Genomic DNA, 27,683 nt, shown 5'->3' with positions numbered 1-27,683 from the left:
TCCTTAAAGCAAAAAATTTCCAAGGGTGAATAAAAGGTAAAGTAAGATGTGGTTGTTCCATTTTTGGTTTGCTTTGGATTTTTAAATTTCTTTTAAGTGAGACAAATTCTATGGGATTTTGTATGATATATACAGTGACAATTACTTATGAACAGAAATCCTTTATTAATCCTTTATTTAAAAAAATGTAATTGAAGAAAAATCCATGAGATATATAATAGAATGACACATATATATTGACAAAGGACATGACAAATTGTCGTCATCTTATCACTTGGATATAATAGAATCAACGAAATCCGCAGCAAAAATGACCGGACATACTGCATATTTAAACTTCTGCATTCAGTATGCCCTCTTATTCGTTCTATTACAGTACTGTACTTTAACACAGAGTGCACAATCTTTATCTTATCAGATCTTCACCATTTCTGACTTAGAAATCCATTCTTAGCTCACATCCTACTCAGCACCATCAAAAAAATTACAGAGAATTTGCATCTAGTTTGGGCAGAAATGTAGACTTAACAGGATATGTTCTAATAGTAGACATCTTTAGTCAGATTGGGATAACTGGATTTCTACTATGCTTCATTGGTTTTGACCAAGTGTATACCTAGAGATAGACTATGCAACTGCTATGGGGCAAATTGGGAGCGTACTCAGCCATAATTGGCCCCACCACCTTTACTACTTTCTGACATTTTGCTCTTAACTTTAGGGTACCCCTCTCTTGTATTTACTTTGTGTCAGTTATTTAGGCTGCACATTTCAGTAATTTTATGTTCTACCAAATTATATCTTGACTTCACTCCTATAAGCATTCTTCACATCTGTCCTTCACCTTTGTCAACATTGTTTTTAATAATGTTGATTAAAATGTCTCCTGTATTCTCTACTCACGGTTTGAGCTACACTGTTCACTCCCCAAATCCTCACTTAACTGATGCATCTTAGCTCCATTAGGTTAGCATCTCCCGATATGCAGGAGGGCACACCAGCTTTAAAGTACCCATGCGCCCTAAATAACGGTCAGCTGAACACTCTTTTGGCTGATGGCTACCATGCTAACCATGTCTTCATGAGTTTCCATGGGTAGAAAGGAGTAAGCCACTGCCAGACGTTTGTGGTGGTAGTTTATCTCCAGGAAGATCAAAATGATCGGACACTAGAAGTCAATGTGCCCGTTCCATTTTACATAAGTTTGGATAGCCCCGTGCACCTGTCATAGTGAGTCAATTCCACTAAAATCTAGATAAATTTTCTCTGTGTATGGAGGCCATAACAATTTTGTCTCTTTCACTGGCCTTAATTGGTCAAGGTTAGCAAAGGACCATTATCTTTCTATTGCTTTGGACCTTCCTGGAGAAATGCTATTGCATGTCACATCGGGACATATATTTTAAACCTTGATTAGTGGTAGGAAGGTGTAAAACAATGCACTGCTCTTCTATACGAATGAGCTGAAGGGTAACGTATTACCCAGTGGGCTGTATACTGGGTGTTAGTACTTTAAAAATAAAAGTCTACATAAAGTAATTTATTTACTTTCTCCATATTTATCTAACATCCAAAGTACATGTGGAATGACACAAAAATAAGTCTAGTTGTAGGTTGACCTAAGACAACCGGCAATTGTATAGATATGTATTGCCATGACTCAAGACAACATAAAATAGCATAAACAAATAGTAGCCCAATATAATATAATACTACAGAAATAATGTGCCCCAAGATAATAGTAGGATAGACATACCATGTCCCAAGACAACATATAGTAGCAATACAGTTGCAAGAAAAATAAGGGAACCCTTTGGAATTACTTGGATTTCTGCATTGATTACCAATAAAATGGGGCCTGTTTGTTACCCAAGTCACAAATGTAGACCGATTTGTACCCGTCATGTCTTTTATTGAGCACATTGAGTGTACATCCACAGTGCAGTGATAAAAAGAAAGTCAACCTCTGTATTAAGGACTTCTCCAAGGGTGGATCTTTACTTAATGTGCTCGAAAAAAGATATGATTGTGTTATTAATCTACTTTTATATTGTGTTTGTCTAGAACTATTGTTTAGATAACAATCAGACTACATTTTAATAGTAATCAATGCAGCTAATTCCAAAAGGTTCACTTACTTTTTTGTGTATAGAGGCAGTGACCAAAGACACCGACATTCTGTGACTAGTAGTATATATGTAATCCGACCAAGGACAACAGAGTTGTAACATACAGGTCTTTTCCAGGCTCAGACAACAAGTCGTCTTCAGTCATTCCATGTGGATATGATTAACCATTGAGTCATTGCCGACTCTGGGTCATTCTATGAATCAATTTTTGTGCCAGTGTCTGCCATGATTGTGTCAAACCAGCGAGTTCTTTGACCTCTTCAAGTTCTAGAAGGGCACAATATTTTGCCTATACACCAGAAGGAATGTAAGGACTAGTAGCCTTAGACGTATTAGAATATCACATGAATCCGTAAAAATGTCTTCTCATGGAAAATTACACTAGCAATCATTGTTTCTAATACATCTAGAGTTTTGCACTCGGCCTTTAGTCAATTAATATAAAGTAATGGATTACTATTCATTTATTTTACAATGATTATATTCCATTTATATTATAAATATACAGAAAAACAATTTGCAAATTTCACCAAACCCTTATATGCCACAAGGTTCTGAAAAGGATTAGAGTGCAGCTTTACCACAAATTACTGGCATTTTGTGATGTCTTTTCTGATTGTGTGGTGGTGATTTTTTTTTTTAATTTAAAACATTAAAAACCTACAAAGACCGCATTGCAATACCATGGCAATTTGTGGTAAAATGGCATGGTGGTCACACCATGGCCTCCCTTTCAGGGCTTATGCACATGGCCATCTATCGGCTCTGAAGTGCATGGGGCCTTACTGTGCTGTCCATTGGATGTTGTATTGCTAGCTATTCTATCTTGAAGTATTGCCCCTAGGGGAGAAAATTCCCTACATATGGTAGTCAATGGAGCATGATATGGCGGCATACAGAGTCACGCTGGTTTTATAATATGGAGCTTCAGCAAGAAAACTCTGTGTCGCCATAATGCCTCCAATACAGTTCTGCAATGTGCATGAGGCCTTTATATAATGAATTGCTAACATATGCAAACTATTACTCCTTATGAATCAATACAAATCACTTTCCCAAAAGGCATTCTAAATGTATATGGAGCCGAGCTTTTGATTCCAAAAATTGCATTTCTAAGAGAATGAGAATGAAGAATTCTGCTGGTTTCTCAGTTCATTAATTTTCTATATACATATATTTGCTCAGATACTATTAAAGCATTCCTTTATATTCTACCTGAAACCACCAATGCCACAATTTAATGACATATATTCTTTACGGTTCATTGTATTTGTGATCCATGTGCTCCAGCAGATGAAATAAGCCACGGAGGGGGCCACCTAAGGATGGCTGCTGTATGTAGACTTCACAGGTATACTTGGGTACCAGCTGCAAGATCCATTGCTCAATTTAGTGCATATATGCTGATTATTTTGAGTCTTGTCATCTGTCCAGGGACACTCATTTGGTGCGAGGTTATTGCAGCTTGCCATGCCACACATTCTAATCTAAATATAAACCATTAAAATGAGGTTTAAAGATTATTAGAACAAATACAAAGGAACTGTAAAAACTGAAATATTTCACAGAATTCAAATGATCATTTCTAGTCATTTTTTTAACTCTGATAGTAACATAGTATGTAAGGCTGAAATAAGCTGTCCATCCAGCTCAGCCTATTACCCCCCAATGTTGATCCAGAGGAAGGCCAAAAAACAATGAGGTAAAAGGGTTTGACCCAATACAAGTGAGTCTCTGAGCAAATGTGGATAGATTTATAGTTTTCTAGAGGGTTGGGCTTTAACAGATATATCTTTTTATCTCTACTTGCCAAGCAGGCACAACAGAGCATCCGGTCTGACCTGGAGTTATTGTTAGCCTATGTCGTAATCATCTACAGGATGTGCAAAATATATTCTTTTAATTACGGTTTATGGTGAAGTCAAACAGTCACTTTGCATATAATGTCAGTCGAATGACTCTAGACTACTGTGCAATATGGTGAAGCAAGAGTCTGAGATGCTCCTTATTATATGCTGTCTCTTGTAATAAGATGTAAGAATAGTGCAAGTAATTGGGGTGGACAGGAAACTGCAGAGAGCGCCACTCCCATCTGAAGCCAGAAGTGGACCTGAAAGGGAGCCTGAATTTGCTTCAAGGGGTTATCCAGTAATCAGACAACATTCCTCCTGTAGCTTTAACAGTGTTAAAAATAAGAAAATCAGCTGTAGTTTGTCTTCTGGCGTGGTAATCGGCACTGTAGTGCCACTGTCCTCTTGATATTTGTCTTGGAAAATGTCACTGGATATCACCTGACCGCCACAGCCAATCAGAGGCTACAGCATCACCGTTCCGACCTCCTGACGACATGGCGCCTAGGATGTGAGCACTAATACTGGAAAAGCAGTGACACTGCAGCCTCTGATTGGCTGTAGCAGCCAGGTGATAGCCAGTGACAAACATCTTCCACAGCAAACATCGAAGGATAGCTGCTTTTGTTTAGTACAGTTGGATTTATAGGGATGATGTTTGGTAACTGGACAACTCCTTTAAAGCCAATATGATATCTTGATCGAACATGCCACAATTTACTTATTTTTTGTCAGATTTTCATATGGAATCTGACAGGAAAAAAAATGCTCTGCATGAAATCGAAGGCCTGCAGTGCAGCAGTAAAGCTTTGTACCTCTGTGGGTGTCCTAGTACAGCTCCATGCAATATAGAGCCATAAGAGAGCCGAGTGCCTGAGGCCTTGTTCTACCAGTCTGTATCTATCTGTATTTCAGAATTAAAGATGTAGCAACCGTTAAAGGGGGCTTTCTAACTAAAAAAAAAGGGACTTTTACCACTTAGGATTTACACCTTGCCTCTGTTTAGCGTGTATTGATATGGTAACTATGTGAAAAACGGACTATTTTCTGTGCACTTTTACGTTTTTATTTTGTCATGTAATTTACTTTTTTTTTTTTTTTTAACTGCTTGGCACTTCCTGTTTTTGTCTTCTTTTTCATCTGTTCCCCATAGTAGAATTTGTAAACAGATCACACTCGCATGGCATGCAAGTGTGATTCATTTATTCAATGCTCCCATAGAAGAAAATAGTCTTATCAAGAATTGCCCATCTGCCCAAGTGAAAAATTGCGTGTGAGAATTTTTTTCCATGTCAGTTCTGTCTATCTCAGACTAGGATAGAACACCTGCATGTGAATACAGCCTTAGGCCTCATGTCCATGGGGAAAATCAGGCCTGCCGCAGATTCTTCATGTAGAATCCGTAGTTGGTCCCTCCTGCCCCGCTGACATGAGGCCTAAAAATCAGAATAAACTCACCTGCTCCGGACGATGCGGATCTTCCTTCTTTCGCAGCCGGATCTTCTTTCTTCGGCCCGGCAAATGTGCCGCGCGCATGCGCTAGGCACATCCGCCGGGCCGAAGAAAGAAGATCCGGCCGTGAGGGAGGGAAGAACCGCATCGTCCGGAGCAGGTGAGTTAAATTCTGGTACTGGTCTCACGCGGATCCGGACGGCTTCCATAGGCTTCGGTAGAAGCCTGCGGGAGCCGTCCCCGCGGGATCCATGTGCGGGAAAAACGCTGCGGATTTTAAATGTTAATTTACCCGTGTACATGAGGCCTTAGGGTGCATGGAGCAGACAGTAGGTGGCTCTGTACGTTGTGCAGTGGTGTAACATGTTATCGTTGGCACATCTATTCACTTTAATTCACTGCAATACCATGTCAGGCCTCTGCACAATGTACAGAGCTATCTGCTTCCTGCTCCATACATAGTGACAGCAGCATGTTGACCAGCCACTGATGACCTATTGTAAGGACAGGTCATCAGTTTGGGGTTTTTTTGAGCTGAAAACCACTTGACTGATGCATTGTGATAACTCCATTTACAGCATTGTAGTATATTGCAGTTGTATTAAATGTTAAGGGATTGTTTGCTATCTGTAATACTCCATGGTTTTACTGTATTAAATGTATAGTACCATAGCAATCTAAAAGCATCCCTAATTGTTGAAGAGAGCTTAAAAATGGTGAGGTGTGGAAATACAAAATACTCTAACAATTGGAAAACTCCTTTAATCACTGTATAATGGAAAGTTATGTAACTTTCTAATATAAAGTACCTCTCATTGGGTCCCCCGTGCTATAAAAAAAAAGCAAAAAACAAAGCATCTCAACTCTCTCCGCTCATTCCCTGCCCACAGCTCCGGTCTCAATTGTATTTGTTTACAGGCTGCTTGTAACGTGCCGTAAACCTGCTGCTGCAGCCAATAGCCTTATTTAGCGATTATTGCGGAGCGCGGTCATTGCCTGCAGCAGCTTTTTTTTCGTAAATAGTTCAGGCAGACTACAGTTTGTGAAGAGAGCGTCAGCAGAGAGATCAGAGCCAGCGGTAAGTATGTATGTATATATGTTTGTATGCATGAAAGCCGTTACTGACTGACTGGCCACTAATTCTCTAATTTCCTGGTTTCGTACAAACGTGAAATTTTGTATGACTTTGACTAGATAGGAAAATTAAAGAGGTCCTAACTTGATTATTCCTTTCTAAATGCAAAAGTGACCCCCTATGTAATGTAACTAATAACACACATCTGTACCGCACAAATGTGGAATTCGCCACGACCATTCTTTACATCTGAAATAGGAAAAGTATAGGGGTCACGGCTTCAATATTCAATTCTAAACGTGAAAAACTGTGGGAAAATCTGCAATTTATTTCTCAGAAACCATAAAGCCTAGGGAAATGATTTGTATACTGAGGAGAATCTACCTCACCTTTGTGTATGTACAGAGGAGAATGCTTCACCTCTGTGTGTCTATACTGAGAATACAACTGACCTCTGTGCATTTACTGAGGTGTATCTAACGTTCCTCTGTGTATATACTGAGGAGAATCTACCTCACCTGTGTGTGTGTGTGTGTGTGTGTATATATATATACTGCGGAGCATCTACATCATCTCTATATGTATATACTGAGGAAAATATAACTTACCTCTGTGTGTGTGTGTATGTATATCTATCTATCTATCTATCTATCTATCTATCTATCTATCTATCTATCATAAGGAAGCGGCCATGGACTGCAGGGACAGAGCATGCCTTTAAGGCTAGGAAGGGGCTACAAGCTCCAGTCTGGGGGTAAATTTGAATAAAAAGGTGCTTTACATTTAAGGGTAAAAAGGGGGGAGAGTGGGAGGGGTGGCACATTCTGCAGAGGGACATCGGAACATGCAGTCTGAGGAGAATCTAATGCTCCTCTGTGTATACATATTTTATTCCTCAGTTCCTCTGAAGTTACCACGACTTTATAAAGTTTTCTGCACAAACAGGTAAATACCTGTAACAATTAACTTGGGTGAAGCCAGGTACATCAGCTAGTGATAACCTAAAGGACTAACACTTACCTTACATTCACATCCAGACTGATATCCGATATGTGGTTGACTGATACTGTCTTTTTGGAAATCAGTTAGCTCTTCCCAGAGGATATTTAAACCACACAAATAGATGCGAACCTTCCCATCATAAATGGCGCCTTTAACAAATCAAAACAAAAAGCTTTCTGAGAATTCACGGCTTTTACACAGTGAAACATTTCCATATAGTACATGGGTATATTCTATTCAATACAACTTTGACTTTATACTGGTCCTAAATTACAGCCTATTTAATTTTCTACAGGGTATTGCTAAAGCAATAGAGCGGCCTATAAAGGATGCTTTACACTGTGGGCCCCCTGTCAGTAGCATCATTTTTAACTGTTTTTGCATCCTCTGGACTCAGTAGAAAAACACGAAAGGAAGGGACGCAAAAGCAAATCTGCTGTGTAAATACTACTTTTAGGGCGCCCACCCACTGGCGATTTTTTTCCCTGCGAAATTCGCAGCATTTTTTTCTCTGCAGGGGTCTATGGGACTTGTAATGTTAAAATCGCGATCGCGCAAAATCGCAATTTACCGCGAAATCGCGATTTTGCGCGATCGCGATTTTAACATTACAAGTCCCATAGACCCCTGCAGAGAAAAAAATACAGCGAATTTCGCAGGGAAAAAAAAATCGCCAGTGGGTGGGCGCCCTTAGGCTGAATTCACACAAGGCGGATTTGCTGCGGTTTTGCTGCAGTTTGCCGTTGCATGCAGAAATGCAACTGCGGCGCGGTTTTTCAAGACACAGCATGTCCATTCTGTTTTTTTCGCAGCGCTTTTTTGTCCATAGACCTCTATGGACGCAGCAAAATCCGCACCAAAATACGCTGCAAAAAGTAAAAAAGCACTGCGGAAAAAAACGCTTGCGGATTTTTCGGCAAGAAAATCCGCAAGACAAAAATAACCTTTGAAGCAGTTTTGCCGCAGAAGCAGTTCTTCTGTGGCAAAACCGCAACGGAAAAAACGCAGCAAAACCGCAACAAATCTGCCCTGTGTGAACCCAGCCTTAATCTTTCCAAGCCCTATTCTTTAGTAAACTGAACTGTCACGTATTGCAGCACTCAGCAGTGTGCATCTTCCATCCTGCTCACCTGTCTCTTCAGGTCAGTGATGTAACCAGATGACAGGAGAGCATGATTGAAGATGCACATTGCCCGGCACCACAAGGTGCGACAGTCCTGGGTATTACTGTGGCGGTACAAGGGGGCTTATTTTGTGGTATATGCAGAGATGAGCCAGAAGTAGTCTTCATGGCAGCCTGGGGCAGACTGAGCAGGGTCTGTTCATGAATTCTGGGATGAAGAGCTGGGTGGAACAGGCAAGCAGGATGAAAGGGAGTCTTGTGAGGAGCAGGTAGGCTGCTCTGAAAGAAAACTGAGGAAAAGGCGAGCAGCTGCAACCAGAGAGATGGAGCATTACTGGTGGAGAGCATTACACCAGGAGAGTACAATAACAGGTGAATGCTACAGTGTATGGGGGGGTATATGTTTTAATTGGCAGAAGGGGGCACTCAAAACCTCATTTTCTGAGCTTATTGCACAAACCTTTATACAGCTCCTAATGGGTTTGTGGTACTCCTAGAATTGCAGCTTATTACCTGTCCAAAGGATGGGATAAGTGTCTGATAGTGGGAGCCGACCACTGGGGCCCACACTGATCATGAGAATAGGGGTCATGTGCCTTCTGTTTGAATGGCGCAGAGGTTGAGCATGTGCACTGCTGTTACATTTAGGAACCCAAAACAAAATATCCCCTAGTGTGACCCTAATATTCAGAGCATTCACCCTGAGAAGGGTGACCCCTATCTCCAACCTAACCCTAATGAACTCTAGTAGTCCGTGTGTCATGCAATAACAAATTAAAAAAAAACACAAATGGGGATATCATGCCTGGCAGTGGCAGATAAAAACGGTTAAACATTAGGCATTTCCAGCTATTTTTGATGTCTCCAGGCAGTAGCCAATGGATGAGTTTTGCAAGGAATGCGAGAAGAGAGCAAAGACCAGTCTAAGCTAGCGGACCGCCACTGGATTTCTTAAGAGTAATTCACATAAAGCGCACGGCTGAAAAATGCCAAAATCTAATGAATGTCATTAGGATAAACTCATGTGAAGGTATGATTACACTCCTCATATTAGTGCCCACCTATGGCTAGGTTCAGTTTCTTCCTTTAAAACACAGCTTGAAAGTCAACGTGAAAATGAAAGGTCTCTGACGTCTTACCTCCTAGAAGATACTCTTTTTTGTTGACCAGTGTTACTCCACAAACGGAAGATTCAGATGGGGTGTAGACATATTGTATATCTTTCATCTTGTCGTATACTTTAAAAAACTATGAACATTTAATCACGTGTTAAAAGAAAAAAGTAATTTCTGAAATCCGGTCATCATCTATACAGCATTACTTTCAGATAAAAGCCAGCCATGGGATAACTGAGGACAGCTATTACTACTGTCTACACCACACACGGTGGCTGAGCATGCATGTGTATTTGAATGGGGAGAACTGTTGTCACCTCTGACAGCACATATCTTCCACAGAAACAAAGGATTGCCTTTTTTTAAAAATCCAACATAGTTTCTTTTTTTCTCTATCTGTCATTGGTGGACAATCTTATGGCCCCCATGCACATAGAATTGTTGATCAATTTTAACCTGTTAATATAGCTAGCTTAAAGAGGGTTTTCCAGGCAAAAACTATTGACTCATCCACAAGATAGATCATCAATATAGCTGAGCGAGTATACTCACTAAAGGCAATTGCTCGAGCGAGCATTGCCTTTAGCGAGTATTTCCCCCGCTTGAGACTGCAGGTTCGGGTGCCGGCAGTGGGCACGGAGCTGCGGGGGAGAGCGGGGGAGAGCGGGGCGGAACGGAGGGGAGATCTCCCTCTCCCTCTCTCTCCCTCTCCTCTCCCCCCCCCCCCCCGCTCCCTCCTGCTGACAGCCGCTACTCACCGCTCCCCCGCGCCGGCACCCGAACCTGCAGTCTCAAGCGGGGGAGATACTCACTAAAGGCAATGCTCGCTCGAGCAATTGCCTTTAGCGAGTATACTCACTCATCTCTAGTCATAAATCGTTAATTGCCCAGAACCCTCCATTAGGCTGATAGTGCAGCGGGATGGACCTAAGTCATAGGGGACAGAAGCTGAAGTGGCCTAGCTGGCTTCATTCCCATTGAAATTAATGGGAGCTTAAGCCACTATTACACTTCTACTCTGTCAGCAGGGATGGAAGTGGAATAGCTGCTTCCGTTTCCATTGAGTTCAATAAGAGTGAAGCCAGCAAGGGCACTTCAGTTTCCGTTTCCTGTGACGCATATCTGGCCCACTGCACTGATGGCAGGCCAGGCGATCAGCTCAATGCTAGGGATCCTAAGTGGCGGGTTCCTAGCAATTAAAAGGGTTATCAGAATTTTTTTTAATGGCTGGCGATGCTATACGATAAGAAAACCAACAATACTCTCCTCTCTTCTCCTGCTGTCCGTGCTGGCTGGAAGTCTGATGACTACTGCAGCCAATCACAGGCCACAGTGTCACCGCCTGTTCTCTTGTCATCAGTGCTTCACAATCTGAGCGCCATGATACCAGAAGTTGGGAATGGGACACTACGGCCTCTGATTGGCTGCAACAGTCGCCTGACTTGAGGCCATCGCTAACAGTAGGAGGTTCACTAGCTGCTCCGTGATTTCCCAGGGAAGGAGAGGTAAGTATTGATTATTTTATTTTATAGCATGCCTGTCTATTTAAAAAAAACAACTTATTCATACTCTGACAACCTCTTTAACTATTGATGACCTATCCATTGAGCTCAATTCGTTTGTGCAAAAGAGCATGCAGCATGTCCTATTTTTGTGCATACTACGCACGAAAATAGCACATGACTACTTACATTTAATTGTTCATCAATGGGAGCATGTTTGTTTGTTTTTTTTCTTGCACACACAAATCTGCAAGACATGTGCGAGGAAAAAAATGCGCACACTTGCACAAATTCAAGCCTATCCTACAAATGCACTCGGAAATACGCTTACACCTGTACAAGGTCCGATGTAGATATAGAATTCGTGTGGAAAAACCTGTGTTGGATTCTGCCATGTGAACACACCCTAAGTAATTTGATGCAGGCTAGTGCTGGGCGAAGGCCCGGACTCTGTTCACATCTGTATTGGAGATATGTTTGAACCTGCAATGCAGATCCAACACAACATGCTGGATAGAATAGAAGAGCAGTGTTGGAGTTCTGGGATCTGTTCCTTCCTAGTAGTCTGATTCAGGTCTTGGATTTGGTTCTCTTCATCTTCTGATCTGGTGGGAGTGGTTGTAGGTTAGACTGGCTTGATTTCACCTGTGAGTAATTTGGGAGGGCTATTTAACTTGGGCTTGTGCTTAGCTCATGGCTGGTTTTGGTTTTTTTTTAAACTCGTTTTATTGACAAGCAATTTGCAATAACAAAACCTCTGCAGTACAAGGTCATACATGAGATTCAAAAAACAGTGGCAAATTTACATTGTTCATTAAGTACAGTACACTTCACGGGTAGGAATGAGAAAAGGGGAATGGTGAGGAAAGGAGGTTCATAGGGGGGGGGGCAGGAAGTAGCAGCTCCCATAGTAAAGGTCGCATACCTGTTGTAGGGCTGTTAGTAAGTGTCTAAGCCTCTGTGTGGGGGAAGGGGAAGAAAAGAGTGATAAATGTGTCCAAAGTGAGGAATTTTATACAGCATGGAGTATATAGTTACCAGGGGGCTTTTGGATAGGGTGTTCTAGCTAAAGTGATCAAGAGTGGTAGTTGGGTTTTGTAAGATGGCGGCAAGTCCCCCGGGTTGTTAATGTCGCCTTTGCAGTGCTGATATGGCTGAGGTGAGAGGTTGCTGAGGATACAGAGTTAATGACGAGTCGCACCATGGACCCCACACCTTTTGGAATTTGTCTTGGCACTTACGTGCCTTATACACTAGGTTGTTGTAGGGTATGGTTGAGTTGGTGATCTTTTTCCACATAGCCAAAGTTGGGCCCCTTGGGTCCATCCACCGCAGTTGCCTTTCTTGCCAGGAACAAAACTTCCCGCAAGAAAATTATGTCATAGTGTTGCCAATCTTCTGCATCGAGGACACCAAAGAGGCATATTTCCGGAGTAATGGGAACCAGGACGTCCAGGATTGCAAACAGCAGGCCAATGACATCGCCCCAGTACGACCTAATCGACGGGCAGTCCCATATCGTATGCCAGAAGTCAGCGTATGTGCATGTACATCATACACAGTGGGAAGATAGGTATCTGCCCATCCTATGCAGTCTCGCCGGGGTGAGGTAGCATTGGTGGACAATGTATAGTTGGGTCATTTTGTTGTTTACTGAGGGGAAGACGAGTAGAGGGGATTCTAAAACTTCTTAAAGTTTCTTCCATCAGTGCTGGAATTGGGGATTTCCATTTCGAGAGGTCTGGGGGGGAATCTCTCGAGCGGCTTTTGAGGTTGTTTGATGAGAGTATAGCGTTGAGATAAGACCCCTAGGCCCTCGTGATCGTAGTATTCCTATTAATGGGTAATGCGATATATTGCTACTCGCAGGCGGGAATTGCGTCTGGAGTGCATGATGGATCTGTAGATATTTATAAAAAAGGGTTCGGGGAATTTGATATTGATTTTGTAACTGCTCAAAGGATAGCAGAACGTTGGAATTGTATAGGGCGCCTAGGCACGTTATATCGTACTGTTCCCATATCTCAAGGTCAGCTAGTGGTAGCAGTTCCCGTAGCCCAGGGTTTCTCCACAATGGCATATCTGCGACAATGTCGGAAAATCCAATTGCTTCTTTAGCCTGTCTCCAGACTTGCACAGCCAGTCTGTGAATAGGAAGCATCTTACTTCCCAGGGTATTGGGAAATTCCAGCACCGGCCATAGATTGGTGATGTTTAATATCTGGGCTAGATCTGCCTCTGAGTTAGGTAACGGGTGGTCTTTCAGCCAGGGTTTCGGGTGGAGAAGTTGGCCGGCCAAATAATATAGAAACAGATCTGGGAGTGCCCACCCGGCAGCACTCTTGGGCCTTTGGAGAGTTGAGAGTTTAAGTTTTGGTCGGGATCCTCCCCATATAAAGGAGGTTATGAGGGAGTTCATGGTCTGGAAAAATTTCCTTGGAACGGGTACCAGGATGTGTTGTGGGATATAGAGGCACTTGGGCAAGACTATAATTTTAATTAAATTTATGTGGCCCGCCACCTATAAGGGGAGAGATCCCCAAGTTCTGAATTTACATCTATAAAGCTCATTGCTGTTCAATTCAGTCTCCCTCTGACTGCGGTGGAAGTCAGAGTTTGGTGCTGGATTCTTCACTAAGCGAAGTACTTTAGTTACTATTGTAGTTATCCTGTTCTCTTTGATTTTCTCCTCTCCCCTGTAGGGTCTACTAGTGGCCTAGGTATGTGGTCAGGTTCACCCTTTGTTAGGGTTTCAGATCCAGCGCGTCCTGACTGGACGTGACAAGCACGCTGTCTGGAAACATACCGGAGGGTAGAATGAAAGTCTGATGGACCACATTAGTCAGTGCAGTCCATCTAACAGTTTGTGTCATAGAACGGAAACAGAATTGAGCTTTCCTGCTCCCATGATGGAACCGAAGAACGGAAAGGCTGAATATTAGTGTGAACCTACCCTAAAGCATTTTATATCTGGTTATCCAACAACGTAGAGAGTCAGCAGTTAAGCTCGCACAACCATTTTAGTGCAGTTTACAATATCTCTATCTTTTTTTTTTTTTTTAAAGCAAAACACAAAATTACGAGTACTAAACTGTCGGGTTCTCATTACGTTGTGCAAGTGGTTCACAGATCCTAAGAACTATGCCCATAGCCCTCCACGAGCCCAACTTGTACTTTTGTCTGTCTTCGATTTAACACAGAGATACTATTGGAACATGTTCCAGTGTTTTCTTAGAGTAATTCTGCCTTAGAAACAGTGAGTATACTGTAGCGGTACATAATGTCTATGAATCTGTAATACAGACCCATAGGCTCTGTAAGTTAAACTGTACTGGGCCTTTTAGAAGGCATTCTATGTGCATGAGCGAGTCTCATTTCATTAGTACTGTTGGTCTTGGTATTGCACTGCAAAAGGCATAACTGTGTTTACAGAGGAAAGGCTTGACCCTTCCAGTTTTAAATAGATTTGTCTTCTACTGACACTAGTGTGATTAGATCCTAAGGCCGCTTTCACGCGGCCACGAAAATCACACGAGACTTGTGCATTGTGACACCCGTGAATATGAACCCCCCATTCTTTTGAATGTGGCCATATACATTTTTTTGGGTTTGTTTTTTTTATCTTTTACCAAATCGCAGCCTGTCCTATTTTTTTGGCGTTCCCTGGGGAATGCCTTGCCTGTTGGTTTCAGTAGGGTCAGGAAAAACATTGCATGGCAAGCAAGGTGCCCAAGAGTGTGACGTTTCCCATTGAAAACAATGGGAAGCACTTGCTGATTCTCCAGGACAGATGATCGGTACTTCTCTGAAGTGATGGAGGTGTTTTTGAGACACAAACGCCTTGCATTCGTGGGACATTGGCCATTCCCAAGCGCGATATCTGGCTGAGTTTCACGGTCAGGTATCGCGCTCGCCCGTGTGAAATAAGTCTAAGAAATACACTATGCTACAACTGCAACTTGCACAAGAAGAAAAAAGACAAAGTATGCTCTTAAAATAGGGTTTGATGAATATACAATACCTTCATCACTTTGATCTCAATTTGTTTTATACTGTCGATAGAATCTGGGGAGGAAACTGTTTTTTCACCCATTACTCTTGCACGCATCACTAAAATAAAGGAAACAAACACTAAATATTAATATTGATATTTCACATAAAGATTTCAGTTCTTTACTGGGCTGAGCACATATCTGCACCTTTGCAGAATGACTGAATCCTAATAGGGTCTATTGACCTGGCAGATTTGTTGCAAAAATTTCTGTTCCATTCCTCTGAACAGGTTCGCGGAAATCCATGTACAGTACGTGCAGAAGTCCTGCAACAAATCTGCTGCATGCTATAATACCATTAAGGCTCTTTTACACGGAATGATTATCGTTCAAAAAAACCTTTAATAAATCTCATCATTCATTTCATGCAAGCATAAAAATCGTTGGCTCGTCCGCAAATTGTTCGGTTTAAATACTGATCGTCCAGTCCTTCTCATGCACCGATGCAATGAACTGAAAAATCCTGTTTAAAAAAAAAACAAAAACTATTTGTCTTTGTGCCTAAACGCATTACCCAAGTGAAGAAGCAAATTGTGACATCACAGCGGCAGCCCCCCCCGGCCCAGCGCTAGTTCCCCCGGCGCAGCGACAGCCCCCCCCGGCCCAGCGCTAGTTCCCCCGGCCCAGCGCTAGTTCCCCCGGCCCAGCGCTAGTTCCCCCGGCCCAGCGCTAGTTCCCCCGGCCCAGCGCTAGTTCCCCCGGCCCAGCGCTAGTTCCCCCGGCCCAGCGCTAGTTCCCCCGGCCCAGCGCTAGTTCCCCCGGCCGAGCGCAAGTTCCCCCGGCCGAGCGCAAGTTCCCCCGGCCGAGCGCTAGTTCCCCCGGCCGAGCGCTAGTTCCCCCGGCCGAGCGCTAGTTCCCCCGGCCCAGCGCTAGTTCCCCCGGCCCAGCGCTAGTTCCCCCGGCCCAGCGCTAGTTCCCCCGGCCCAGCGCTAGTTCCCCCGGCCCAGCGCTAGTTCCCCCGGCCCAGCGCTAGTTCCCCCGGCCCAGCGCTAGTTCCCCCGGCCCAGCGCTAGTTCCCCCGGCCCAGCGCTAGTTCCCCCGGCCCAGCGCTAGTTCCCCCGGCCCAGCGCTAGTTCCCCCGGCCCAGCGCTAGTTCCCCCGGCCCAGCGCTAGTTCCCCCGGCCCAGCGCTAGTTCCCCCGGCCCAGCGCTAGTTCCCCCGGCCCAGCGCTAGTTCCCCCGGCCCAGCGCTAGTTCCCCCGGCCCAGCGCTAGTTCCCCCGGCCCAGCGACAGCCCCCCCCGGCCCAGCGCTAGTTCCCCCCGGCCTAGCGACAGCCCCCCCCCGCCTAGCGACAGCCCCCCCCCCGGCCTAGCGACAGCCCCCCCCCGGCCCAGCGACAGCCCCCCCCGGCCCAGCGCTAGTTCCCCCGGCGCAGCGACAGCTTCCCTCCCCTCCCCCCCGGCGCAGCGGCAGCCCCCCCGGCCCATCACTTACCAGGACAGCTGGACGGCGGGACAGCTGGGCGGCTTCTCCGGACAGCTCGGCAGCTCTGCACCTTCCTCTAACAGAGGAAGGTACAGAATGGCCGCTCCAGCGCGCTCCCGAGCAGTGACAGCTCGTCTGCGCATGCGCAGAAGAGCTGTAGCGGGGAGCACACTGAAGCGGCTCGTGCTGGAAGGAGAAGACCGGACTGCGCAAGCGCGTCTAAAAAAGCAAGCTGCCAGCGAATTTAGACGGAACCATGGAGACGAGGACGCTAGCAACGGAGCAGGTAAGTGGAATAACTTCTGTATGGCTCATATTTAATGCACGATGTACATTACAAAGTGCATTAATATGCCCATACGGAATTGTATAACCCCACTTGGTTTCGCGAGACCACCCCTTTAATGGGGTTTTCCCGGAACAAAATAGAAACTCAGCAAATGTTGAAATCTAGGAAGTACAGCTATGTAGCTGCAACTGAAATCTTTTATCTGACGCACTGGACCCTTCTCTTTGTCCCGTGCAGGCGCCAATCTGCTGCTGTTTACTTGCATTACTCCTGCAAGTAATCCTGTAAACCTAAACCCAGCAATAGACTTACCTACAACTCCCAGCATGCCTAGAGTTTGTTTACTGGCCAGCACTGTAGCTCCACCCACAGTTCGCAGGTCGTACAACTTACCAGCACCAACCCCCCTCTCACTCTGAGAAGGCCGGCTGAAGCCGACAGACAGGTGCACCTGCCACTCTGACCTGTACAAGAGCAATACAGCGCAGTTTCCCTGCTCCTGTCCTCCCATCATGCACTGCTCTCAAGATGTTGAGACTATGGACAGGAGGCAAAGTAGCAAATACAGACCAGATGTCTGAGGAAATGGATAGGGATTTCAGGTGGATAGTCATGTGGCATAGAAAAGGAAGAAAGTACCCATTACAAAAGGACTTTTGGTGATTTACATTAGATTTTAAAATATTAGTCTGTGCCCATAATACCTCTAAGTACAATACCATAAACGACCCTTGTTCCAAAGTGGCATTTCTACAAATTGTCATCTCCTACAACCACCTTAAAAAAAAATTGCTTTACCACACTTCACTTCCTCTAGTCCACTTAGCAATTGTTGTAGCACTGTCATACACTGCATTAGAAAGTTAACTTTAACATTTTTTGCAGCTCTTGTTTATGTATAGCATGTAGAGTCTGAGTCACGCATGCATTAGTATGATGGCTGTCTTTTTTCATACACTTTAGTCACATTTATCAGTTTAGACACATTTTTAATGGACAGTAAATGAGGAGGCCGATTTGTTATGTTCTGCATAATTAACTCTGCAGGCGATTAGAGAATAATTAACCAGCTGAGGTTATTGCTTCATTTTGTAAATGGAGACATATGTCTATGATATGGCAAGTTATGTCTCTTTATTACCAAAAAGTTACTGTGCAAACACTTCCAACAACTATTACTACTTTTAACCCTCACAGTACCATAATGTCAAATGACATTCCTTTGCAACTTGATTAGAAATCGAACTCCTCTGCTTACATCCAGTTGATAAATCGTTTCCTAGAATAATTTCAGATCTAATGTTACGTGCTGAAAAAACACACTATCCTACCAAAAGTCATTAAACACCTGAGTAAGAATCAAAAGTAGTAGTTATTTGCATCTGTTAATACTTAGTGGGGTTCCTTTGGCCCTAATGACACCGGATACTCTCCTTTCAACTAAGATCTGATAAACGTGAGCTAGTTTTTCCTTCAATGTATCCTGCAAATATCTGGTGAGTTCTCTAAAAAAAAAAAAAAAAGATGGACACTGTTAATATTTCCCCACCCTACATTCCAATTCGTCCCAAACATGTTCAGTAGGGTTGAGGTCGGGACTCTGTGCATGCCAGTCCAGTCGTGGAATATCCATATCTTCAAACCAACGTAACACCGCATTAGATTTGTGACAAGGACCATTGTGGTGTTGGAAGTATTGTTGACCATTCCCAGAGTATAGACACATTGTCTGCATCACATTGTCTGGAATGTCAAGGTGCACCTTATTGGTCATGGTTCTTGCCAGTAAAAGGCCCTTCAACAATTGGCATAGTTAGTATCTCCTTATACAGACAATAGAGTGGTTAAACCACACAGTGGAGCCTTCAAAAGTGTCATGACCTGTCAAGAGCAACCAGAGAAGAGGGGACATCTCAGCATTGTCAACATAAGTAGTGCTTTGAGTGGAGAAAGAACAAGCCAGCTCCTAGCATAAATGATTTAAGAGCTTTCTTCTGTTCTAAATAGGCACTGCACTTTGCACAGCCTTGTGTTTGTGATGGCCAATGTGATGACTAGCAAAAGTGCAAATAAATTTGTCTAAAACTGATGTTGAAAATCACGATAAAGTGCTGGCCACTAAGGGTCTCTCTTCCTCCTAATTTGCTCTCCACTGCCTGTTGGCCTATGAAGTCCATCTCTAGTAACAGAATTATTCAGACAATTACAGGAAGTGGGTAGGGGGTGAAGAGTCTTTGCATGCTGTTGTCTATGGAGATGAGGGGAAAAGAGTTGCTGGAGGAAAGCCAAAGCAGAAAGACTTTTGCTGGAAGCTGCAGTAGCAGCTTTGTCTAGTGTTCTATCTCACAGCTACAACGCTCAGTACTGCTGTATGATGTTCTCTATGATGCTGTTACTTATTGAGGTGTGTTAAAATCCTGAACGCCTATATGTGCAGTGTATCGAAAACATAGCTAGTCTCCACCGAGCATCTCAGGACGTATTGAGAAAATGGGCAAAAATAGTGCTATGCCTCATACACACACACACACCAGCTTATTTTGAGTCAACTAAATGTGGGTATGCTTTTTGTATGTTCTATGGACTTGCCACGAGGAACTGACATACAAAAATTGAAATGGTTCTCTAGCAAAGTTTGTTGAAATTCCTCCAGTCTTTGCTATCTACAGTATAAGGTTTATATGAATGTCTAGTGGCCACAGAAAACTGCGTTTTCAGCTAATAGTTTTCCCACCATTTTACAGCTCCACAGTATATCCTTCTACTGGAATTAAGATACCTGTGCACCACCTTTTGTATGTAAATTGCTCCTATGATTTGATATAAGTGGTGTGGAAGCAATGGGGAAAATCCACATGAACCGACCTCTGTTACTGCCCATTATTTATAGGAGTAAAAGCACAATCTATGTGTCCTTATAAGATTACACACCGCTTAATTTACTTGTCTTTTCAAATAGGAAAGACTTCGTATAGGCGTTGAGCAGAAAGCCGTGGCAGAGCAAGCACTACCATGGGGCCTCTAATTCTCTGCTAGCATTTTTCTTAAGCTTTTTTCCAAGTGTATTGCCAAGAGTTACATCAATTCACCTGCAAGATGTTAAGCACAGATTGGAATTTCTGATATGTGATATTTGATCCAAGACTGTACCTTTGCTGGCTGGGGTGCTCAAAAGTCATGGGCACCTACAGTATTTATGGAGACGGCTATCATTGTTCTAGGGCAGGTTACACTTTTGTAGCAGTGATCTGGTTAGTTAATGTAACTAATAAAGAAAAATGGGCTGATACCCATGAGAGGGGTTGCTGCTCATGAATTGTTAACTAAACAATGAAAGGGAAATGGAAAAACAGCCAGTGCTTTCCATGACTCATTAACTGTAATAGAGAGTGACTCCACATGTAAAGGACCACAGGCAGCGGGTTTGGGGCTTTCCTATTTTCATGTCAGCCTGACGGACTTGGGGTGTAAGTCACCATTGCTGAATAAACAATGCTTTATTAACTGTGAATCAGGAAAACAATTATTTGTGACCTGGTGATCCGAGGTATCTCAGTCTGTCAATGAAGTTCAAGAGTCCGAATGAAGGGGTGTTAATCAGAGTCCTAGTCTGGTTGACTGGGATCAGCACTAAACAATAATTGTTTCCCTCAACAGTCTTTATGTCCATCGGCGTGGGATACCTATAAAGACTCTACGCCCAGATGACCAGGGATAGCTCTCTTCTAGGCCTAGAAGAGTGTGCAATAAACCATACCCCCTTACATACGTGAGGGATTGCCTTTCCAGGACGAATAGGGCATAGGGCATACCAGTTGGAGAGGTTGTGCGAAATCCTGATCCAAATAAATTTGTCATGTAGGATTTTGTTTTTTTTTGCCTAGTTATCCAAAAATGCATAGTTTATTGTATGGCCATTTTATAGAAAGTCTTTTTGTTTCCTTACTGCAGTATGACACTGCCTTATATTTCACTCCTAGATTATCTAATAGCTGATAGGGGTCGGCACCTATTATTGCCGGTATTAAACAAAACTTTCTCTTGCTAACGTTGATATAAGTGATTACCATATCAGAACAAAAGGATAATTTCTAGTTGAGAACTGAACACTTGAAGGGAGGCTCTACTACCCTGTTGTACCACCTCTAGCTTGGATACAATATGTGATACAGGTGGGGATATATCAATGTGTGATACTGGTGGAGGCTCTAGTACCCTGTTGGGTTGCTTCTAGCTTGGATGCATGATGTGATACGGTTAGGCATGGTGGAGGCATACAGGTTCCGTATGGCATCCTGTGGCATGGCAGTCCACATTTGATATAACTGACCTAGAATGTGCAAACATATAGGCTGTTGAAGTTGGTGCCCCAGATGGTCCCATACATGTTCTATTGGTGATAAATCTGGCAACAAGATGTGGGGCAACATTGTGGGCGACATTCCTGTGACACCCTTGCTATGTGCAACTGAGCATTATCTCGCTGGAAAATGCCTCTTGGAAGTCCTGCCATGAGGCAACACGTGTGGCTGCAGGATGTCCTGAATGGTCATTGTCCTACATACCACTACTTGGAGTGACCTCCATATATATATATATATGCGCCTCCACCCCTGCCCCTTTCCCAGACTATCACATCAGCAGTGTGCCACTCCACAGCAAAGGGAGGATTGAGGCGCTTACACCTAGGTCTCCAAACACGGCAGTCGTCGGTGCCGAAACAAAACCTAGATTAGTTGCTGAAGATGACCTGGATCCACTTTGCAGGAGTCCAGTTTCATTGTTCACTACACCACTGCAAACTGAAGTGGCGGTGGGCGGCTGTCAAATACAGAACATGTAATGGGCACAGTCAGACCAAATGTCTTTCAGCCAAGTGTCTTGAAATGGTTCAGACAGACGCAGCGGCCTGTAACGATGGTACCACCTGCTTCTGGAATGGTGTACAATTAAACTGTTAGATCTCCTTGTGCCTGTTGCGTGATCAAACAATCCTCTCTACTGGTGGTCTGTCTTCAGCCCGGTTGCCGTGTGTGTGTGCCCTCACGCATTTACTGGTCCCAACATCTCTTAAAAGGGCAAGGGTGGAAACCCTTTTAGGGGCTCAGGTAGCAAGACCGTTCATCTAATCACACCACAACTCTAGTCATTTGCATATATGGCTAAGATGTAAGGCATGTCAAATTTTAGAGCAAAATGACAACTTCTAAGTGTTTTTTTTTTATCTACTTTTTAATTTATTATTGGTCCAGTATTTCACACTCTTACATTTAATAAACTTTTGGTTGTGGACTGACTCACCTTAAGACCAAAAGGATCATCTGGTGGGTTAAAGTTCTGAAACAAAAAGGTGCTAAACCAGAAGGTCCATGAGCTCCAAATTTCTGCACGGGGTGCTATCTAACATAAAGCCTGGGTATGTGCAGTGAGAATGACTGTACTGATTCTGCAGTTAACAGTGAGGATGCCCTTTTTGACTCAAACGTTTCTTATGAGTCCAAAGCTCTGAAGTATTTTTTCTGCTATCCCTTCACCTAGTGGTCAAGTGAAGCATATATTAGATCCTTGATTCTACTGAACAGGATTTTTCATTGTTCCGCTGTCACTTAGTGACAGAGCCAACATCGCTCATCTCACCCCTCTTTCCTTCTCGTCCTGTTCGGATTCTTAAGGCTTTCACTGGGTAGCTGGATCTGGTTTGTAGCTATGCATGTTGTAAAGGAATCAGCCAAACAAGACAAAAGAGCGCTGACAAGGAGAAGACAAAATGTCACACCACTAATCATCCACACAAAAGTGGCGAGGAAAAGTGCTTGGCCCAGACTTAATTAATTTCTCTGCTTACTTGTAGGAGATCTGACATGAATTCCGAGCCTTTTCACAAGACTTACACAGCTAGTTGGTGACTGGGGCTCAGCAATATTGTAGTAAGGCGAACTCTGAGAGAAAGCCCAGTAGAACAAATACATGCTTTGTTTTGCAGGAGCCAAGGAAACATGTTGATTTGGGCAAAATTAACCTTCAATATACTTTTTTTTTTTTTTTCGAAGTATTAATGTGTATTAACTCTTTGTATGTGTTTCATGGAGGTTATCAAGCAGTAGAGCATAACTTTGAAAAATAAGAATTCTAGAGTCATCTATGATACTGATACTATACTTTCTTTGCCAAAGTATTTTCCCAAAAATGAACAGATGACAGGTTGTTCCACTGTTTGGACCCTTAGTAATCAGCTATAATTTAGGAAATGACAGCAAGTTTTCAATACTCTTGCAGTTCCTCCCCAGCGTTGTATGATACTCGCCAAAATTAATGGACTATTTCATACACCGCAATTCCTTAATATCAGAATTCATTCGTATAATTCTGATGATCACCACTAATCAAGGAATTGCTGTGTAAGGGATTCACTTATGTAAAAAGTGATGGGGTTTGAACTTTATAAATATGTGAAGGACAGGCTTCCATACCCCGAAGTCTGCCCACCAACCATGTACTGAGCACACACCCCATTACAGCCTCCATATACTGTCCTCCCACAGTTATCACAATCCCCATGTGCTTTCTGACTCTCAGCTCCGCTTCATGGAGCCCTGCACCACCCACTCCCCCCCCCCCCCCCCCCGATATTAGCTTTACTGTTAAAGGTTAAGACGTTCTGGGGGTGCCCAAGATAAACTTACACCCAGGCCCATGAGCCATTAGCTATGCCCCTGGCCTCACCCACAAGGCACAGGGCTAATCTCAATTTCACAATTTTGACAAAAGTAAGATTTGTGCCACAGCAAAATGGCGGTTAATCAAATTCAATTGCCTAGCCTTATTTCCTGGTGGTTTCATATAGTGAAACCCCATTTGTGGGCTTATAACCACCTTACAGCCTATTTATTTTTGTCTATATGTCTAAAATAAAAAATAAAGCAAATTCATTAAAAAATTTCCTATACTTTTGTTTCTACAGCTCGTATGCAGATAATGTGTCTCCACAGTAATGGACAACAAACCCTGAATAGCCTAATCCTGCAGTCACATTTGCTTGTATTTGACCCCTATTTTATGCTGACATATGTCTGGTAGATTAGCTAGAAGTAAAAGACAGCTTGAAGGGCTATGACTGAGGAATCAGACTATTACACAGGGTTTCTTTTAGTGTCTGTTACCGTGGAGACACATGGGATTACATAGGAGCTGTAAAAGTAAAATGGTACAAAATTTTGAAACAAGTCTTGATAAAAGTTGCTTTTTTTTCTCACTTTAGATTTATTTGGGACCATAAAAATAAATGGTTGAAAAGGTGGCATGGCATTTAAAGCGAACCTGTAATACTTTTAAACTGATACGATGCTTATAGGACTACGGTGTACATCTAATAATTAGCCAGCTCCCCGTTCCGTCATGGTCACTCATTAAAGTCTTTGCTCAGTTTGAGTGTGACTCTTTCAGTCAGTGCATGCACATTCCCATAGAGAACAATGCATATGAAGAAAAGTCACACTGTTCACTGGTTTATAAGCACCATAACCTAATTTATGATGCTTATTGGACATGACAGGTTTTTTTTTACAATTTGTGTTCCGAATATTTTGGAACACTTCTTTTTTTTTTTTTCTCCCTCCTGTTTGCACCTCTTACGTGTCCCCTTGGTTTAATTTTCGCCCGGAGAGGATGATTGATGGAGTGCAGAGTAACTCTACACATTAAACTTTTGTAGGTGAATTGGCAATGAGGACTGAATAGCGCAGCGCTCTGAGATTATCCTCCTCGGAAATCTGTTTTCATTAATTTATGTGCAGGTGCTCTGCAACTCCATAAAGTTAAGTAACCTCTGAGTATTCATTGAAGGATGGGCGTTGGGGAGGGACAGAAATGACTGCCTGCGTGAACAGATGTAGATATCCATCTATTTAACCAGATTTATTTCAGAATATCTACCTGCTGGATCAAGAGTGCGATTCATGAAGTGTCTTAAGATTTAGAGGGCAAAGCCTTTGTCTTGATTCTGCTACCCACTGCCACCCTACACTTTTAGGGTAGCAGAATCAAGACAAAGGTCGGGTTTACAATGCGGACATACACAAGCATATATAGTATGCGCAAACTTAAAAACTAACTGGGAAATTAATTTTGTCCTTCAATGAAAGGGATATAACACCCTAAAATGTATATGGCTGCTTATATATGTGTATTTTCGTCAAGACAGTCTTAACAGAAAAACTATCCATGTTGTCTATAGGAGGCAATCAGCTCTTATCTTAGACTGTTTATACTGCTACATTAAATGGCAAAAATAGTGCAGCATTCAGCACTACTCTTGGCATCAAAGCAACAGAAACCACAACTGGATCACAATGGAATCCCCTACAAGTCAGTGCAGTCTTTTAGTTGCTTTGGGGACCCAGCATATAGTGGATTTAGTAAAGCATTGTGGCTTCCATTATGAACAGAAACCACAATGTTGGTGTGAACAGAGCCCTTAAAGGGGTTGTCCAGTTTAGCCAAACGAATGATCATACATCCTATTAAGAATTTTTGAGGTAATAGAGGAGGAGGATAACCTGTTCTGAGGAACAATTTCTTGGCCAGAGTGCAGATGTGCTACAAAAAGCAACCTGCCCTGTCTTACCTTACAGTCAGTCAACCCATTGACTTGAGTGGGCACTGGGTAATACTTAATTTCTCCTGTGGTGTTGCTTTCGGGAAATGTAATAATGTAAGGGGTTTTACGGCTCCTAAAAGTAATCCCTCATCCACAGAATAGGGGATAACTAGCTGATCGGTGGGGTTCGACCACTGGGACCTCTATTGATCATGTATTCGGGGTCCCGAATGAATAGAGCTTAGGTCAGGCTCTGTGTGAAGCACAGGATGGGCAGGTGCACTGTGCTCCATTCATTTCAGTGAGGGTGCCTTAGATTTCCGAGTACTTCACTCTGGTTACAACAAAAAAAGCATACTTACCTGTCCTCTACCATGGGGATCCAGAGCTGTAGCACTGCTGTCATCTGGTGTTTGTTGTGGAAGATGTCACCGAAAGTCACATGACCACTGCATCGTCACCGTTCTGAGCTGCTGGCATCATGGCACCCAGGATGTGGGTACTGATGCCGTAAGAACAGACTATGACAATGATTTCCAGTGACGTCCTCTTTCACAACAAGCATCGGGCGATGGCAGAGCTACAGTGTTGGATCCCCCCACAAAGGACAGGTAAGTAACACACCAATTTTTCCTATATCTGTAGAAGGTCCAAATTTCAGGACAGAATTCATCATTATGAATTTAGAGCAAAACTTGCATGCTGCTATTTTACATATCTTCATATTATAAATAAAGCACATAATAAGCCCCTCCATACTTCTAGACAATGGGCAAAGCCATAAAAGAACCCCCCCAAAAATTATGTGGAAGTGATCGGCCGTGCTAGGACTCTGCCCCACAATGATATTCTACTGGCGTCTTTTAGAGCTATTAATCAGTATGCACCAGGCGCAATCTGCACTATAGAGATGCTAATTGTGAGGTTCTTCTGAGAGGCATGTTGTACATCTACTGCGCACATGGGATGAGAGCTAAGCAGCCACAGCATGACCTGATGAATTAAATGGACTTTACATTTTCTTCTGTGTGTCCTACAGCAGGAGACCAAGACTGGAGAGGAATATATTTCATCATGATTTACTGATATGTGTCACAAGTCTCAATGGGAAATTTTAGTAAGAAGTATGGACAGTAGCTAGTCTTCTGAATACTGATGCCCCCAAACAGAGTAAATGATAAATACGAGCTGCATTTAGTGCCAGAACATTCGCATCACGTGCCACGTTACATGCCGTAAACAGATGGTTATTGAGCATTAAGAAACTGCCCCCCGTAGCTTTCCACAATGTTGCTGCAAAAATTCAGAAACTCATTGAGGTACACTTTTATCTTAAAGGTATATTTAACGGCCAACCATGTCTTGTACAATATACTCCCATGTTATCACGCTGTGCATGCAATTTGTGCTTAAACCAAATTGCTAGTAACACTGTGGCATCATGGGTTGCTATAAGATATTGCATATTTAGACCAATTTCCTAAAAGCTTGTTTACCGCAAAAGAAACACCATTTTATCATGTCGCCATATCCCTTCCTTTTCAACATGGGATATGCAGATGTAGCAAAGCTAAGTTTGTCATACAACTCATCACAATCTTAACCCTACAATATATATTGTTTTTATGTAGCTACCTTTCCTAATTCTTGTTCTCATAATGCAAAACAAAAGTTTAATTCAGCTTTGCTACACAAGTAGTTGAATATTTTTACAGACCAAGTATAAAAAAAAAAAATAAAATAACTAAAGAAAAAATGTTTTAAAGTCAATATACAAGTAGCATAAACATTTAGTACATTATATAAGAGAGACTCACCAACATCTGCACTACAGAATTGTTGCTGGGGGTGAGAAGAGGCGCAGCTGCATGCCTCTGTCAGCTCCTTAAGGGTTAAAAAGAGCAGGGCGCAACAGAGCAACGTGTGTGTGAAAGGATTCATGCTGGGCTACAAGAAGCCAAGAAAGTGATTCTTTTCAGAAGCTGCGAGGAGCTGTATTATATGTCTTCCTTCTGACAAGCGTGGAGAACAGGCTCTTGCAATCTGATGTCTTATTACTACGGCATGAAGCC

The 27,683-nt window shown here is 43.0% G+C and overlaps 2 protein-coding genes across 2 annotated transcripts in view; one reads left to right on the top strand and one right to left on the bottom strand.

Annotated features, from left to right (window-relative positions):
* Nucleotides 1-27,683, top strand: part of SYN2 (synapsin II) — a 342,823-nt gene that overhangs the window by 240,357 nt on the left and 74,783 nt on the right. The window lies entirely within an intron of this gene.
* Nucleotides 146-27,683, bottom strand: TIMP4 (TIMP metallopeptidase inhibitor 4). Its single transcript, XM_066596484.1, has 5 exons — nucleotides 27,429-27,683; nucleotides 15,270-15,358; nucleotides 9,771-9,879; nucleotides 7,527-7,657; nucleotides 146-3,616 (listed from the first exon to the last, which is right to left on the bottom strand). Exons 1-5 carry the CDS (start codon nucleotides 27,550-27,552, stop codon nucleotides 3,449-3,451), a joined length of 621 nt encoding a protein of 206 aa, XP_066452581.1. The 5' UTR covers nucleotides 27,553-27,683; the 3' UTR covers nucleotides 146-3,448.

This window comes from Eleutherodactylus coqui, chromosome 3 (genome assembly GCF_035609145.1).
Source record: "Eleutherodactylus coqui strain aEleCoq1 chromosome 3, aEleCoq1.hap1, whole genome shotgun sequence".
Lineage (NCBI taxonomy): Eukaryota > Metazoa > Chordata > Amphibia > Anura > Eleutherodactylidae > Eleutherodactylus > Eleutherodactylus coqui.
The sequence above is the reverse complement of the archived record's forward strand: the minus strand, read 5'-3'. Positions and strand labels throughout refer to the sequence as shown.